The 17,845-nt window shown below is 43.6% G+C and overlaps 1 protein-coding gene across 1 annotated transcript in view; it reads right to left on the bottom strand.

Annotated features, from left to right (window-relative positions):
* Positions 1 to 3,842: 3,842 nt before the first annotated feature.
* The window catches only part of cgnb (cingulin b), a 31,766-nt gene continuing 17,763 nt past the window's right edge, over positions 3,843 to 17,845 (bottom strand). The window contains 12 exon segments of the mRNA XM_080787726.1: positions 3,843 to 6,534; positions 7,783 to 7,946; positions 9,520 to 9,628; positions 9,883 to 10,001; positions 10,296 to 10,379; positions 10,552 to 10,641; positions 11,292 to 11,453; positions 12,517 to 12,568; positions 13,809 to 13,927; positions 15,575 to 15,820; positions 16,425 to 16,508; positions 17,204 to 17,416. Of these exon segments, the coding sequence (XP_080643852.1) occupies positions 6,399 to 6,534; positions 7,783 to 7,946; positions 9,520 to 9,628; positions 9,883 to 10,001; positions 10,296 to 10,379; positions 10,552 to 10,641; positions 11,292 to 11,453; positions 12,517 to 12,568; positions 13,809 to 13,927; positions 15,575 to 15,820; positions 16,425 to 16,508; positions 17,204 to 17,416 (1,578 nt within the window). The 3' untranslated portion in view covers positions 3,843 to 6,398.

Genomic DNA, 17,845 nt, shown 5'->3' on the forward strand with positions numbered 1-17,845 from the left:
GGAAACCCCACTACTTCAGCCAAATTCCAGCAATGCACTCTACAACGTATATCTTGCCCCGCGTGCGCTCTTATCATCATACATCATCTCATTCTGGCTAATCACATCCTATGTCCAGCTAAAAGCTGGACGACGAGAAGATAGATGAATGTTTGGCCATTCATTATCAATGGCATTTAGTTTGTGTCAGGACAAAGTTTGTGTTTACACGCACACTAAAAGCTGGACATAGGCTCAAAAATAAAGGCATGAACCCAACCTAGAGCAGCTACTCGCTGGAGTTTCCTCTGCCTTATATAGAATTCCCCCAATCACCCCCAGGTGAGGGCCAATGTTGATGATGTTATGTTATAAGTTGTCCATGTACAGTACACCTAAGTCTGTGTACTTGAACTTGAGATACAATGTACTTGATAATATATGTATTGTGTACTGTACATGGACAACTTATAACAAAACAGTTCCCCTCTTATATAGTACGTGACAACAAGATATGAGACATAGAAACGTGACATGATAATGACACAATACAACAGGCATACAGGCATACAACAACAGCTGCGGGTGCGGCTTCAGTTCAGGTGGATCACCACCCATCACCACCCACCAGGCACACCGGGCATACTTAATGAACTGGTTGGTGTGGCCACATAAAAAAAACCTTTAACACTTTCTGTACCCTATTTTGAAAAACATTTTTCTCCTGGTACCTGATGATCATGTTTTAGGGGTGAAAGAAATCACGGCACTCCATCTTTAAGGGTCAATGTCAGTCTAGGGTTCCTGGAATGTTCATAACATAAATTACCTTTCATTCGTTACCATTTACAATATAGCAGTCACACATACACAATGCATGTAAGATGCTTTGAATAAAAACATCCATCATAAGGAATGTACAGTATTATGTAACATACAATGATGCTATTAAGCCTTTCCTTTTTGCACCTGTCACCCCACAGTGCAATTACTCCAATGGTAAGGGTAAGAATGACACAAATTCAAAAGCAGTTCATGCTATAAAGCCCAACCCTAAGTAAACACGATACTGTATATCTAAATTCATGGCGACCTTGTCTGGACCAATACTTATCTATTGTTTACTTGTCAGTCCTGACTTCAATAATAATCACCTCCGACAATACTGTCAGTGTCATGATTTATTTCAGCATGTGTTCAATGTCATGTGTTAATGTCTGGCAATACAATCACCATCCGACCAACCCTCTTTTTTGACATCATTATTTATGTACAACCAACCAATGCTAAGTTGTGCAGTTGTTTAATTGACACTTCTTGCAAGTTAAAGACAGGGATAAGTTTAAGAGTGATGAACAGTGCGTGTAGCCTGGCTACATTGTGTATGTTTTGGAAAACCATTAGATCATCTTAAAGCACATTGATGCACACCCAGTTCTTTTGATAAACACCAATTATAATGATGACGACAAGTTGGATTATAAAGAGCTACCATTATTTTTCTCACATGTCTTACATTTGTTTGGCTTCAGAGAAATGTGTGCATAAAACAGATTCAAGGATGCAGTAAAGGACACAAATGCTGTTATTTAGCAAAGGTCCCTTGTTAGGTTATGTTAGGTATAGCTCTTTCCAATTTTGCAGAATACAGTCAGCCAGGGGTTGGTGAGAGGTAGGCTACTGACAAAAAGAAATAGCAAGTTGAGCACTGAACATGTATTATCTGACTGTGAATGACTACCACACTTGTGCACTCACACCTGTCATCATGACCAAGCTGCTTAAAGCTTTGTCATGTCCTCATGGTCTGAAAGTCCTCATGTCATGTCATAGGTTTTCAACTGGTGGTCCATACTCCATAGACCCTGACCATGGATTTAGTCAAGTAGGAAAGTGACGATTTGTATTTCATTTCATCAAACCACTAGTTGAGAAACAATGCAGTAAATTACCTGGTGATGATGGTGACTGAGACTGACACATGACAATGTAGTCAGTCAGTTACTGGGAAGTCGGACTACAAGAAAAGGGATTAACTATCTCAAGGGAAACTGTAGTACCAGCTTGTCTGGTTGAGTCACCATTATAAGGAAATGTGCCCATAATCAATCGCATGTGTCTGCTCGCTCATATTCGTAAATAAGTTGCAATGAACAGCAACTGTTGCAACATAAGTTTAATATGGAACCATTGGAATGTTGATTTACTCCCATACCACGCCCATATCCCCCCTCCCAACACAACAGTGGTCCCAAGGTTGATTCTCAGTCAGGGTGGTGGTCCCTGGTTCTTAATCAGTTGTAAACCCCTGGCTGCTATAAGTAAGCAGTGGCTACAAATGATAATGTCGAGGTAGATTCACCAGGTTATGGATTTTCTCAGCTAAAATAATAGTAATAGTAATGGTCCATTCATAGAGTAGGCTAGACCTAGTCATTCTCAGTCATTATGGTTCACCATAATGACTGTCATTAAGTACGAGGTTCATCAGTGCTTTCTGTTGTAAAATAATTTCTTAGCTTTGTACAAATTTCAGAACTCTAATGCCACGTCTGGTGTAAAATAAGGACAGTATACAAAAGAAATTGCAACTCTTTAGCATATGTAGTCCTTGAATGTACAATAATCAATAAAGTAATACAATACTGGTGACAGTGTGACACAGTCTCAGAAACATTAGGAACTATCTTCCTTTTGCCTTTTTCCTGTATGCATCCTAATGCTGTTTCTCCATGACTCTTTCACAACTTAAAGGCATGCGGATTTCATAGGGTGACACAGACAGGAGAGGTGATTTAATGGGTATTTTGTAATGATAAACAATGTTTAAAGTACATGCCACTAAACAAGCACCACTCCCAGAGTAAGAGGTATATGAAAAGGAACACAGGCATGTTGCAATGTCACAGTATTTGCAAGGACGCTGGCACCACCCAGGGCAGAGTATACGGTATGCTATATGGCTTCCATGGGCCTTGCGGAGCTATTTTGTAAGTGAACAGTTAATACACTGCGGCGCATGTGCTGACAGGTACCAGAAGAAGAGACCATATCACTCCTTCACTGGCCTACACTGGCTGCTCCCGGTTAAATACAGAATAGAGTTCAAAATTCTTCTCCTCACCTACAAAGCTCTCAATGGCCAGGCGCCACAATATCTCAAAGAACTCATCGATCCCTACAAACCAAATAGAACACCAGTGCGTTCACAGTATGCAATAATGCTTACTGTCCCAAAAATATCAAAAGTTACAATAGGAGGCAGGGCGTTTAGGTCCCAGGCACCTCAGCTGTGGAACCTTCTCCCGGCCGTGGGGCTGACACGCTCTGCACATTCAAGATTAGGTTAAAAACCTTTCTCTACGTCATAGAGAAAGGTTTTACCTTTTACATTTGTCGTAGAGTCTACGACAAAGCCTATAGCTAGACTTGTCTTCAGTACTCGCTCACCCGACAAAGTCATAAGGGTGAGAACTGAGTAAGGGGAACGTCCCGCCAAAACCGGTGTTGTGCGTCTGCTAAATGCCAAAATCGTACATTGTTTATGTGGGTTTGTCGCCCAGCAGTGCTTGTAATATTGTATAGGCTCCAGTAAGGCCTGCCACTAACTCAACATCCGGGGAGCCACTCCCCGGAGTCTCTTTACTCAAAGAAAACAAGTTCATAAGAAACTTCTCTAGTGTGGATATTATTTTCTCTGGATTAAGGGGAGACTTGGGTCACATACAAGAAGGAATATAGCCGAATTCATATTCATGAGTTCTTACTTAGTGATTCACCGGCTTGCCCCATATAATATCTCTATAAAACGTCTCTAAACAAGGTTACAATATTTTGTAAAATAAAAGGAAGTTAAAAAAAAGTTAGAAACACTAACACTTTAATTAAGTGAAGAAGAATGCAGGTGCTGTTGGCTCCATTAATGCCCACTCAGCAGAACAGACCAGGCAGAATAACAGAACAAATTTCAATAAACTAACTGACATTATCATAATACAATTAAATATGAGATGTCACAACAGCGTATTAACTGAATATGCAAAATAGAAAAAACAACATTACAAGAATTCAGCATGCATCTTTCATAATACACAGAGTCCTACATTTATTTGAAATATCCACGTCAAATTCTAACTTCATAGTATCCTCAAGCATTGGCTTAAATGTATTGTCAAAATTCACCTACAAATCATCACATTCATTAGAAGGTGGGTGCAACAAAGAATGCAAAACACTTAGTCTAAAAAACTAAGGTAATCATTTGTTGAATAGGATCAAGCACTAGCAAGCACATGGAATACCATTTAATTAATTACAGCAGCATACAAGATAACACCAGCAGTGACTAGAACATCAATTTTAAGGCATTTCAGTGACAACGTGCACTCAAACTACCGTAATATAAATAAGAAGACATATAGGGGACCATGAGAAATATGGCTGTATATAAAAATGTGATTATTCACTTTTGAAGGTACTGTACATGGTGCTACTATTATATCCGATTGTCTTGGATAGCAGGTGTGCATGGCTACAGATGTGCAAAAATACAGTATAGGCTCAGTTCTATGGCCTGTCATCATTGTCACAGCAGAAGGTAAAAACAAACAAATTCTTTGACATCATTTTTCATCAACAAAATTAAAACCATCAACAAGGTACTGTAACAAAACAGCAAATGACAGTGACATATTGTCACGCTCGGGCAGAAAGGTTGCATCCCCATATTTCATATTTCCATGTTTCATAAATGAATGCCCTATTTTATACTTCTAGTCCGGCAGCTGACAGGCTTCATTTGTTTAAAGTGGGAAATTTGGTATAGTCTTTTTAACTGGCTTAAAATATGGTCTATACATGAATCCACTTGCTGGCCGGCTGTTAGTATTGGGCAATTCTTTTTTCATTAACTTCCTATGGCAGGCAAAATTGTCAAAAATGTCAAACTTTCCTTTTGCTTTAAGTAGCATGTGACATGTCAAAATAGGGGGGTTTCATGATTCTGAATCCATTCCAAGCATTAGTTTTGCACAAAAAAAATGGCAATAGACGTCATGACAAATGTGATGAGGTCAGCACATTTTGGGCAAGTGGCTATGGCTGTTTTTAGCCCAAGGAGTGTATTTTGTGCAAAACTAATGCTTGGAATGGATTCAGAATCATGAAAACACCCTAGTTTGACATGTTACATGCCACATTTTTGCCTGCCATAGGATGTTAATGGTAGGAGAAACCCCTATAAAAAATTGCCCAATACCGACAGCCGGTCAGCAAGTGGATTCATGAATATATGTATATAGACAATAAAAAAAGACTATACTAAATTTCCCACCCGTCCACCTCGACTGCCGGACTATTCCTATGACAGCACAGGTTCTCTTTTTTTCAATTTCCTGAAGAGTAACAGCATTGGACAAGGACATACAAAGTTCCCTCCAGACAGTTACGATATGCAACCTTTCACACCCAGGCTAACACAAGCACATACTGTAGAACAAAGAGCAATAATACGGGTAATGCATCCAGACATACCTACAATTCTTTTTGTTTTAAAACTGCACAAATATTGGAAAACCGTGCATAAATCAAACGGGGAAAAAAATGATTACAGCGTTAACCGAAGAACCATGTGCATTTATGTCTGCACCATAGTTTTCATGAGCAAGTGCATACAGCTGGAAATGTCTTTCGAGAGTTTAAGTCAAGCTGATGCATATAGAGTAGAACAATGCTCTGTTTTTCTGTTCTTGTTATGTCTCAACTAAACCCAAACAAACAAAGACTTCATTTAAAATGTATGACATAATAACAGCACAAGGTACCAAGATGGAATCTCATTTTCCTGGCAATCTGTCACATTCTGAGCAATATCTGATTATAACTGCAGCTCTATAAACTACAAGGCAATTATGTAGTGCTTGGCAACTTAGTTTTCCATACAACTTAGTTTTTCAAGCCCTGAGTACCTCTCTATGAAAATATTTGTAGAATATGCAACTTTTTCACTGAAATATTGTCATTAGAACATTCTCTATTTATTCTTATATGTTATCTTTTTACTATTTACATGACTTCATGCTGTCTTCCCCCACCATATCCTCTCTACACACATGCAGGTATTTTGGGGTGTGGCCAAGTCAACCATTGTCTTGGAGGTGCAAACAGTACATGTGTCAGCATGTATTGTTTGCAGTTTATGAGACGGATCAAATAAATTGATATACTTTTATGTCCAAGTGTAAAACTATGGTTATGTATGGTAGTGAAGGGACCTCAGCTCCTGCAACAAGAAAAATGAAGACGGGATGTCCAAATATTCCTTTTTCAAGTTTCCCCGCCATGCACGAAGCACCTTTGTTTGCACCTCCAACACACTCATGTGACATCAATTTCCCGGGCGTGACGTCACAACTAAAAGTCTAGCAGTTGGTGGTCTGAAGATGGCTCTCGTTGAGGATGGAGGTGATGCTGTTGCCGTCGTAGAAGCCGTCCTCATCCTCCGAGCTCAGGTTGGAGGAGCCCAGCACAGAGCGACGTGTCTGCTGCCCCTTCCGCCTGAGACAGTCAAACGTAAAGGAGAGGTTGTACAACCGTACTGCACACATTCTCTCATTCACCAACTGTTAAGCCCGATTTATACGGATCTGTCGGACGACAGATTGTGAATTCAGCGTTAGTTCCCCTACAGGGAGTGCTTATTTTGTTCCCCCATAATAGAAAGTAGTGAGTACAAAGTCCTGCTGGACGGCCAGAATGGTCCAGAAGAGGAGAACTTTGGTGTGCATTGATTCTAGGCCAACATACATACGTGTTGTTCCAGGGGCAGAGGTTTAAAATTGCAACACCATCTCTGGTTACAGAAATTTGCCTACTTTTATGTGTTGCTGGCTGCTGAATAGCTAGGCAAACCAGTTTCCAATAACAGATGTTTACATGTGAACACTTTGCCCGAGGAGTTTCAATGTCTTTGTGGTATATTGCATGACATTGAGCAAGCACGCAATTGAAGGGTGCTGCCACCTGGTGGAAAGTACAACATTGGTCCCTAATAGGCCTACCAGTATGTACCATATATAAGTGTATGTAAAGGCATGCTTAAAACAAGCATATCATATTCTGAAGTCAATTTTAAAATCATATACAGCGTCTAATTCCACAATATAATGAACATGAATTTTCAATGTGATGTGTAATATACTATACATTTTATGTTCATGATTATTTTAACAATTATTATATTTGCGATAGGGGCGAATCTTGGACATGTGCGACTGAGTTCCTATATTGTGTATGTGGTCCTACTTCATCTCAGACTGAGTTCCTATATTGTGTATGTGGTCCTACTTCATCTCAGACTGAGTTCCTGTATTGTGTGTGTGGTCCTACTTCATCTCAGACTGAGTTCCTGTATTGTGTGTGGTCCTACTTCATCTCAGACTGAGTTCCTGTATTGTGTGTGTGGTCCTACTTCATCTCAGACTGAGTTCCTGTATTGTGTGTGTGTGGTCCTACTTCATCTCAGACTGAGTTCCTGTATTGTGTGTGGTCCTACTTCATCTCAGACTGAGTTCCTGTATTGTGTGTGGTCCTACTTCATCTCAGACTGAGTTCCTGTATTGTGTGTGTGGTCCTACTTCATCTCAGACTGAGTTCCTGTATTGTGTGTGTGGTCCTACTTCATCTCAGACTGAGTTCCTGTATTGTGTGTGGTCCTACTTCATCTCAGACTGAGTTCCTGTATTGTGTGCATGTGGTCCTACTTCATCTCAGACGAGTTCCTGTATTGTGTGCATGTGGTCCTACTTCATCTCAGACTCCAGCGCTGTGACTTTGGCCTGCAGGGCTTCCTGGAGCTCCTGCTGCTCCTCCAGGTCCCGTAGGACTTTGCGGCGGACTCCCTCCAGGCGCTCCACCTCCCCCTCACTCTCGTCCACCTGTCGCTTCAGAGCCTTCACACGCAGGGACAGCTGGGAACAGAGGGGTGGTTAGAGGGGAGTGAACGAGGGAGATGCAGGAAGGTTACGGGACGATGCAGGAGGTTGGGAGAGGACTCTGAGTGGAGGCTTTAGAAAAAGGACAGTACAATGGAGGGAGAAAAAGAGAGACGAAAGAGGAGAGAAACAGAGGGAAGGACAGTACGGGGGGCAGAGCTAGAACAAATGGTTTTGGAGAGAATGGGGGGCAGAGAGCCAGAGGGAGAAGGTAGGATGTTGGAGTGATAGAAACTGACCATATTCACACGGGAGACGTTTTGCTGGGGGTTCCACTCCTGGGTATTATGTAAGAGCAAAATGGCCACCGTGGGAATACGGCCCATGGCAGCGGAAGGGAGAGGCGCAGGGTTGGAGATGAAATATATATAATTTGGATAAGAGAGAAGGTTGGCGGGGGAACAACAGGATGCAAGAGGTAAGGGTGCAGCGGGTTGCAGCAGTGTGGTGGTTACTTGTTGTCGCAGCAAACACCTGTGTAAACAACTCAGCTACTTGACTGTCTGACTTTGGAAGCCAGTCACTCAGCCCGATTCATTACAGTTGCTGCTCCAGAGTGCCACCCAGTGGCTGTCCGTTTGCAGCCAACGACCAACCTCTCCCATAAGGACATTGCAGGAGGTTTGGAAGAGGATAGGAAGGTCATGGAAGGAATGAGGTGGATACAGGGACAGGCACAGAGTTACAGGAGGGTGGGTTATGTGTGAAAGAGGAAGACGGAAGGAGTTTACAGAGAAGGGTGGAGACCAGGAGAGGTTACAGGGGCATACAGAAGCTTATGGGAGTCAGAAAGGTTAAACGTCATGGAAGAGAGTAAAATGGCAGGGCAGCAGAAAGGGGATAGGAGGTTAGGGAAAGTTCTGGTGACCAAGTGAGGTTAAGTTTGGACATAGAGTGTACAGCTAATATTAGCCAGTCAGGTTAATTTGTATAGCCTTTAATCACTGTTAGTCTTAAAGGGCTTTACATGCCCACATTTAATGCCATGTACTGGCAGCACTGGCCCAGGAGTGTCCTTGAGGGCCCCATATTGCACACCACCTTATTCCTTATGCCTCAACTTGTATGGCATTTTGTACTATTAAAAAAAATAATCAAATACCCTATCTACAAGCTCACAACATGTCTATGTTGATCGGCTATTCTAACTATTTTCTAAATGTTTAATCCCCCCAGGCTGAACGTCTATTCTAACTGTTTCCCTAGCACTCCTGCCCACTGCTCCTAATGGTTAGGTTGGATCAAATACAGTGAACAAAATCTCCACAAGGTATCTTTACATGACAAGTTACCGAAACAAAGACCCTTCGACCCTCAATCGGACATGGAAATATCTCCCAAGAAAAATAAAACTTCAGCAGGATACATGGGCAAATAACTCAATTTATCCTAACTGGTTGGAGTATCAAATGGGCATTGTTTGATAATAACGTGAGTGCCAGAAAGTAAACCAAGGCATTCCATGCGGTTCATAGCCCAAACTAAAATGAACACTATTTGAGCTGTCTGTGGTCAGCATTATACCAGTTACAATATGCAGTAAGTCTACCTGGTCTCTCTGCTCAGCATGTTGGCTCCTCTCCTGGTCCAGAGTTGCATTTACATCCTTCAGTTTCCTCTCTGTCCGTCTGTGAGACGCCTGGATACTGGTCTTCTCTCTGGCAGAGCAAATATGGATGCCACACATCACTTTAAGATAAATACTAATAAAAATACTATTACTATAGGGTGAAGGTTGTAAATGTATCTGAAACCCAATGCATAAATGCCATAGTAAATCTGCGGGGGAGTAACTTCTGAGTTTGCCTACAAAAAAGATCACGTAATTCCTGTAGCTCTCTATACACCTATAATTTAATTTGTTGATCACACTCCTCCATGTTGTGTGTGTATGTGTTTGTGGGAAAACTACCTCTCCTCGCTGTGTAGCCTCTCCTCTAGCTCCTGTACTTTGTTCTCCAGCAGAGCTATACCGGTAGAGGGCCTGCTCTGGCCTTCCATGTCTGCCACACGACATTTCAGCTCCTTCACCTGTGAGGGGAAACAATGAAGATCAGGTAAATTAACCATAAACCACTTTTTCTTCGTTCAACGAAAATAGCAAATAGCCGATAAGTAAAATAGAAGACATACTGTATGTTGTGTGATACTTGCCACAATGCTACTCATGTGCCGAGATATAAACGTTGTATAGTGTGTGGTCAGTACCTGTCTAGTTATAAACGTTGTATAGTGTGTGGTCAGTACATGTCTAGTTATAAACGTTGTATAGTGTGTGGTCAGTACCTGTCTAGTTATAAACGTTGTATAGTGTGTGGTCAGTACCTGTCTCTCCAGTGAGCTCTTGTCCATCTCCAGGTCATGTCTTGCAGATCGTTCCTGCAACAGGTCTGCTCGCAACTGGTCAATCTGTGAAAGAATGAGCAATGGAGACGGAATATAATGAGCATAACATGTAGACCACAGGGCTGTGCTGAACACGGCAATCTATATGGAAATCTTTTTTGTCCCAGTGTCTTTGCATGCATGGTTCATATTCAAATTATTTCCATGTTCACAGGGGATTTTTCCAGTACTGTACCTGTTCTCTGCTCCGTGCAATGCGGTCATTCAAAAGCTCCACACTGCTCCGTTCCTCGTCCAACTCAATCTCCAGAGTCTTAATTTTATCCTGAGAAACACACAAAGAAATGTGCATTAATAAAAAATATGCACACCCACACCCACACCCACACACTCTATGACAAGGTCAAGTCAACCAAAATAACTGTAGTCTCACTACAGAGCCTTTCATTTCTTTTTCCAATTTTGTCGTTTTGCCAATTCCCATTTCCCCCCCCCCCACACTTGCTAGGCCAGGCACTGCAAACCCCTGCAGATCTCTACACCTTGTGGGCAAGACGTAATGGGTGTGTGTGTAGAGGAACACACTATCCCGGATTCCGTCCTAGTTCCTCTCCCTGCTGAACAGGCGCCCTTGGCTCCAGACCAACCTGTGCGAATCGCTAGTGCAATAAGAGATTGATTGCCGTCCCTACTCAGGTTCCCACCTCCGAACACGGCTAATTGTATTTGTTGGTGTGCCTGGCCAAGCTGGAGGTACCACGGAGGATTCAAATAATATAATCTCTGCAGTGGTGGGAAGGAACTTTTCCCTGGCCTGTGCCACTCGAGTGCATTTACAATTATTTTGGATTTCTTGACCTCGTCACGGAAAACGGTCCAGTCACACCACCTCAGCCGGTTGTTTGACCCTCACCGCCATCTTTAGACCCCCCCAGTGACCTTTCGACCAACCACCAGTGCTTCTTAACCCCTCACCTCTAACCCCCTGACCTCTCGGGCACGTTCACCATGGCTGTTCTTCTCCACATCCAGCTCACTCTCTAGATGTTTGAGGCGACTGCTGAGCAGGTCTCTCTCCAGCTGGGCGCTGTCTCTCTCCTCGCCACACACCAGTAGATCCTTCTTCAGACGAGAAACCTGAACAGCAGGGGGGAGGGAGGTAGTGAGCGGAGGTTTAGTTTCCCTTTATGCTTGATCAGCACATGATCAAGATTACACTGCATGGACATGGAATTGCCCATAGTTGGAAAAGGGACTACACTTCCCTGAGTTAATCAAAATAAGAACAAAACACTTTGAAGGCAATTTTATTTTTAGGCCCTTTATGACTATGTCATTGGTTTTCAAAGTGGGGTCCGGGGATCTCCAGGGGTTCTTGAGAGTTTCAGGGGGTCCCTAGCTAACTGATAGTTCGGAACCAAATGGACCCTTATGGACCTGTTCAACATTGATTTTACAATATAAATTGGGGTCCCAGAGATAGAAATGCCATTAAATGGGGGCCCGTAGTAACCTGACGCTGCCAGATCCAAAAAGCTTGCTACACAAATTTGTTTCACAGCTTATTTGGATCTGGGATCGCGGAAGCAAATTCGATGACGGGGCTGTTCCTTTTTTTCAAGATACATGGTAGATGATTGGATGGGAGCGTCTGTCTATCACCGTGTGGGCGTGCAAACACAACCAATCATATCGACGTGTCTATATACCGTCACATCCGCTTTTGCACATATCCCGCCTTTAGCTCACGCTGATTGGTTCGGTACGAAGCAGATCTGACTCAGGGCTCAACTCCGTCAGAGATCCCAGATGAGTGTTGTGTTGGGGAATATGTTTCCCCAATACCGCCCTCATCTGGCAGCGTCAGGTTAGGCCCGTAGACCAATGCATGTCAAACTGGGGGTCCTTGAAATTAAAATGGTTGATAATCACTGCTAGAGCCATAAAAGTATTCTCTTATGGGTGTCCCTGGCATATTTCTTTCAAATAGGGGTCCACGGGCTAACAAATCAATATGGGGGTTCTTGACATGAAAAAGTTTGAGAACCACTGCTTTATGTGTAGTGTTCCATATACCTCTTCCTGCAGTGTTTTGAGGCTGCCCTGGGCCCGCTGCAGCTCAGCCAGCCTGTCCTTACCTCTTCCTGTAGTGTTTTGAGGCTGCCCTGGGGCCGCTGCAGCTCAGCCAGCCTGTCCTTACCTCTTCCTGTAGTGTTTTGAGGCTGCCCTGGGCCCGCTGCAGCTCAGCCAGCCTGTCCTTACCTCTTCCTGTAGCGTTTTGAGGCTGCCCTGGGCCCGCTGCAGCTCAGCCAGCCTGTCCTTACCTCTTCCTGTAGCGTTTTGAGGCTGCCCTGGGCCCGCTGCAGCTCAGCCAGCCTGTCCTTACCTCTTCCTGTAGTGTTTTGAGGCTGCCCTGGGCCCACTGCAGCTCAGCCAGCCTGTCCTTACCTCTTCCTGTAGTGTTTTGAGGCTGCCCTGGGCCCGCTGCAGCTCAGCCAGCCTGTCCTTACCTCTTCCTGTAGTGTTTTGAGGCTGCCCTGGGCCCGCTGCAGCTCAGCCAGCCTGTCCTTACCTCTTCCTGCAGTGTTTTGAGGCTGCCCTGGGCCCGCTGCAGCTCAGCCAGCCTGTCCTTACCTCTTCCTGTAGCGTTTTGAGGCTGCCCTGGGCCCGCTGCAGCTCAGCCAGCCTGTCCTTACCTCTTCCTGTAGCGTTTTGAGGCTGCCCTGGGCCCGCTGCAGCTCAGCCAGCCTGTCCTTACCTCTTCCTGCAGTGTTTTGAGGCTGCCCTGGGCCCGCTGCAGCTCAGCCAGCCTGTCCTTACCTCTTCCTGTAGTGTTTTGAGGCTGCCCTGGGCCCGCTGCAGCTCAGCCAGCCTGTCCTTACCTCTTCCTGTAGTGTTTTGAGGCTGCCCTGGGCCCGCTGCAGCTCAGCCAGCCTGTCCTTACCTCTTCCTGTAGTGTTTTGAGGCTGCCCTGGGCCCGCTGCAGCTCAGCCAGCCTGTCCTTACCTCTTCCTGTAGCGTTTTGAGGCTGCCCTGGGCCCGCTGCAGCTCAGCCAGCCTGTCCTTACCTCTTCCTGTAGCGTTTTGAGGCTGCCCTGGGCCCGCTGCAGCTCAGCCAGCCTGTCCTTACCTCTTCCTGTAGCGTTTTGAGGCTGCCCTGGGCCCGCTGCAGCTCAGCCAGCCTGTCCTTACCTCTTCCTGCAGTGTTTTGAGGCTGCCCTGGGCCCGCTGCAGCTCAGCCAGCCTGTCCTTACCTCTTCCTGTAGTGTTTTGAGGCTGCCCTGGGCCCGCTGCAGCTCAGCCAGCCTGTCCTTACCTCTTCCTGTAGTGTTTTGAGGCTGCCCTGGGCCCGCTGCAGCTCAGCCAGCCTGTCCTTACCTCTTCCTGTAGTGTTTTGAGGCTGCCCTGGGCCCGCTGCAGCTCAGCCAGCCTGTCCTTACCTCTTCCTGTAGTGTTTTGAGGCTGCCCTGGGCCCGCTGCAGCTCAGCCAGCCTGTCCTTGCTATTGCGCTGAGCGTCCATCAGGTCCTTCCTGGAGCGCTCCCGGTACTCATCCAGCTGGGTCTGCAGAGTCACCACCGACTGACGGGACTCTGCCATCATGAGCTCCATCTAGACAAGGTGGAGGAAAAGTCAAAGAGAATTATTTCTGATGTAATCCTGGTTCAGATTTTGTGCCTAATGAAGTGCCCTTTCATGACAAAGTGATAATAGTTAACAAAGGTTTTATTCAATAGAAACCAGAAACAACTAGAACTGCACTCTGCCGAGTGCATACTTGCTTGTTGCACACTAGTAGGACATAAATGGCCAACTAGTGCGCAAGCAGAGCACGCAAGTACTTTCGACCGCTGTAAACTGTCACATCTCAGTATCTCTGTGAAGGAACGTTTGAAATGTATAATCATTAGGTGTAACTATTTGCTACTAGTGCGCAATTGAATGCGTATGCAAAAAAAACAGCAAATCTGTGCCTGGTTTGCTGGGACCAGATTACACAAATGACCATATTTCTTACGTCATCATTGAGAGCTAGTCATACATATACACACCACGTACTCTGGTCCCAGCAGATCAGGCACAATTTGCTATTTTATTTTTACTGATTATGTATACAGTATACGTATGATTATATACTATATAGAGTATGTAGTTGTAATTTAATTAGCAGTATACTGTGGTTACTTTGTGCCAAAACGTGACAGCCGTCAACCATTTGATGGTTATGCAAGAAAAACAGCAAATCTGTGCCTGGTTTGCTGGGACCAGATTACACAAATGACAATTTTTCTTACGTCATCATTGAGAGCTAGTCATACATATACACACCACGTACTCTGGTCCCAGCAGATCAGGCACAATTTGCTATTTTATTTTTACTGATTATGTGTATAGTATACGTATGACTAGCTCTAAATGATGACGTAAGACATATGGTCATTTGTGTAGTCTGGTCCCAGCAAACCAGGCACAGATTTGCTGTTTTTTTTGCATACCCATCAAATGGTTGACGGCTGTCACGTTGAAGAGACCGGGCGAAATTATTACTTGCGCGCTCTGCTTGCGCAAGTAAAGAACTCCCACACACTGTCTTGTGATTCATTATTAACTAAAAGAACATCTGGTGCTTTTCGTATGGTCATCCGATTAACAACGTTAGGTGCAAGGGCCTTAAAATAAATAGTGATATCATTGTTAGTGAAGTGAAAACAGTTCTGTCTTTCTTTGTTGTCATCCCAAGGTCTTCTATCACACACCAACCTAGCTTTGTTTAGTCAGTAGAAAAGAAAAAGCTTTAGGACGGGAACCCCTTTTATGGTGTTTACCTTTCAAGGCAGGAACCCCGGCCATTCGGGGTAAATATTACTTCCCAACCAACAAACTTTGTGGAGAAGGTACTTTCATACCAAGGTACATTGATTTGTTATTTCAAAATACAGTCATAAGAATATAGAAACAATGAAAGAAAATGAAAAGGTTAGGTAACATTAATAAAGAATAACCATTATGCAAGTATAAATAGAGTAAAATAAAAAATCAATAGGCCTGGCCTACATATTGGCAGGTTATTGAAATATTGACTACATGCGTGTAGCCCTTGGTGCAAAAAAGTTTTAGTCAGTAGAAAATAAAAATGAAAAGCTCTGAGAGAGACACTGGCACACAATGAAGTATAAATAAGGCTTAAACACATGCAAATTATCGACAGTACGCCCACGCCTACACCACACACAACGTGGCCCACCCGTGGACACTCACCTCCTTGTTGATCTTGTCCAGGGCCCGGTCCAGGAGTCTCTTCTGCTCCTCCAGGTCATTCTTGCCCCTCCTCAGCGCGTCCCTCTCCACGTCCCGCTCCTCCAGCCTCCGGCCCAGCTCGTCCCTCTCCTTCCCCAGGCGGGACGCTCCTCTCCTGGCCTCCTCCAGCTGGGACTTCAGGGAGCGGTTCTCGTCCTCCAGGGCCTCCTCGCTGTCCGAGGCCAGGGGCGCACTGGAGTGAACCCTCTGGAGGGCAGGAACACATGCATGTGAAATAAATATTTTCACGATTTAAAAAAAATAGATAAAGCATAGCATAATATTAACACCAAAAGGGGTTCCCGCCCAAAATGGGTTAATGATAATTATTTTATTATTATGAATTATATATTCAAAGTAAATTGTAGAGTGAGGGAGAATTTTTTATTTGTGTTCGTTTACATTTTTGACCGTGTCATTAAAACAACAAACAAACTGAATTTACCTGAATAATTTAGTCAATGTTTCTGAATAACTGATTGCTAAACATCATTGCACAGTTAAGGAACACATGGACGCTTGAATTATGTTCGTATATCAAGTATTAAATGCTTTAATACAATATGATTATGTAACTTTGACAAAATAATGAAGGTGCCAATAAGTACTTCTAGAATATACTGAAATTAATGGAATATTGTGGGCTAATTTACCACATCCAACTCTGGGTTTTTATTTTTATATCCTTTCACTGGAAATCATATGTGGGAGTGTTGTGTGGGTCAAGGCTGTTCCTTTGTACCATACATATGTGCTTGTGTGTAATACTATGTTCATAATGCATGTGGATATTGTGGTGGTTGTGTAGTACCATGCGGGCCAGTCTCTCCCTGAGACGAGCGTTTGCTTCCTGAAGCTCCTGGTGTGTCCCCTGGTCAGCTGCGTTCTTCACTGACTATAGACATAGAAATAGAGCTTGAGACATGGGGGGCTAAATTTAAAAATGAAATTCTAATACACCCACAGCTTCAACCCTTAGGAACAGCTGACTGTTTCCGTGAAACAGACTGACCTCATGAATGCAATAACATTTTTGTGGACATTGCAATGATATAATAGCCAACAGGACTGCCTCATAACGGCCCTGACACACATGTTTTATGTGATCTGGTTTAGCTTGTTCCATGAAGCTGAATGACCATGTGAATTCATGTCAAACCTCTGAAGCTCTTATAGACTTTACTTTATTTGTTTATTTGGACGGGACAATGAACATTAATGAACATTCAAAACATGAAAATGCTAAAGACTTTTATGCCTCAAGACAAATTGAGACACGGATTGTGTCTAACAATCAATAACTTGATACTGGGAGGGTTATTACTTTTACACAGTTCAGTACATATATTTTTTAATCAAAGTAGGGGTGCAACAGTTAATCGAACTAATCGATTTAATGGATGATAAAATTATAAAATAATCGATCATTTTATAAAATAAAAAGATCAATAATTAATCCCTATTTTGGGCATGATATTGGTGAAAAGCTATTCTCACTATTTCTGCACAACACTGTTGTGAATAATCGAGTGTTTAATCTATTTGTTGCAGGCCTTAACCAAACATTTGTATGAATCTAGAACACTTCACCTCCTTCATCTTCTCCACTGCTTTCTCCATCTCTTCCTCGTCTTTCTTGGCTTGGTCCTTCACCCTGTCCATCTCAGCCTTCAGCTCAGCCTCTCTCTCCTCGCCAGCTCTCCTCAGGGCCTCCATCTCTTCACTCTTCTTGTCCAACTCAGCGTTTTGATGGTCGAGCTCCGAGCGTGCCCTCTTCAGATCATCATGGCAACGTCGGAGGTCCTTGAGATTTAAGTGATCAAAGATGAATAATGCTCATGAGGGGAGGGATGTGTGTATGTGTGTGTGTGTGTGTGTGTGTGTGTGTGTGTGTGTGTGTGTGTGTGTGTGTGTGCAGAAGGATGAAAAAGAGAGAGAAACACGCAGAGCACATGCAAAGCAATAGTGTGCGTGTGTGTGTGTGTGTGTGTGTGTGTGTGTGTGTGTGTGTGTGTACTGATATCTTTGTGAGGATTTTTCTGGTCCACGCATATTAAGATACATTATAATTGTAAAGAAGCTTTCAGTCAAAATAAAGACCATAGAGATTTATGTTAAATTAAGATATAAATAATTAATGAGTGTGCATAGTAGCAAATATTACACACACACACACACACACACACACACACACACACAAGAAGATAAACCTACATAATTTGTCCCACATAA

The sequence above is a fragment of the Protomyctophum bolini genome, assembly GCF_963924005.1.
Source record: "Protomyctophum bolini genome assembly, chromosome: 17".
NCBI lineage: Eukaryota > Metazoa > Chordata > Actinopteri > Myctophiformes > Myctophidae > Protomyctophum > Protomyctophum bolini.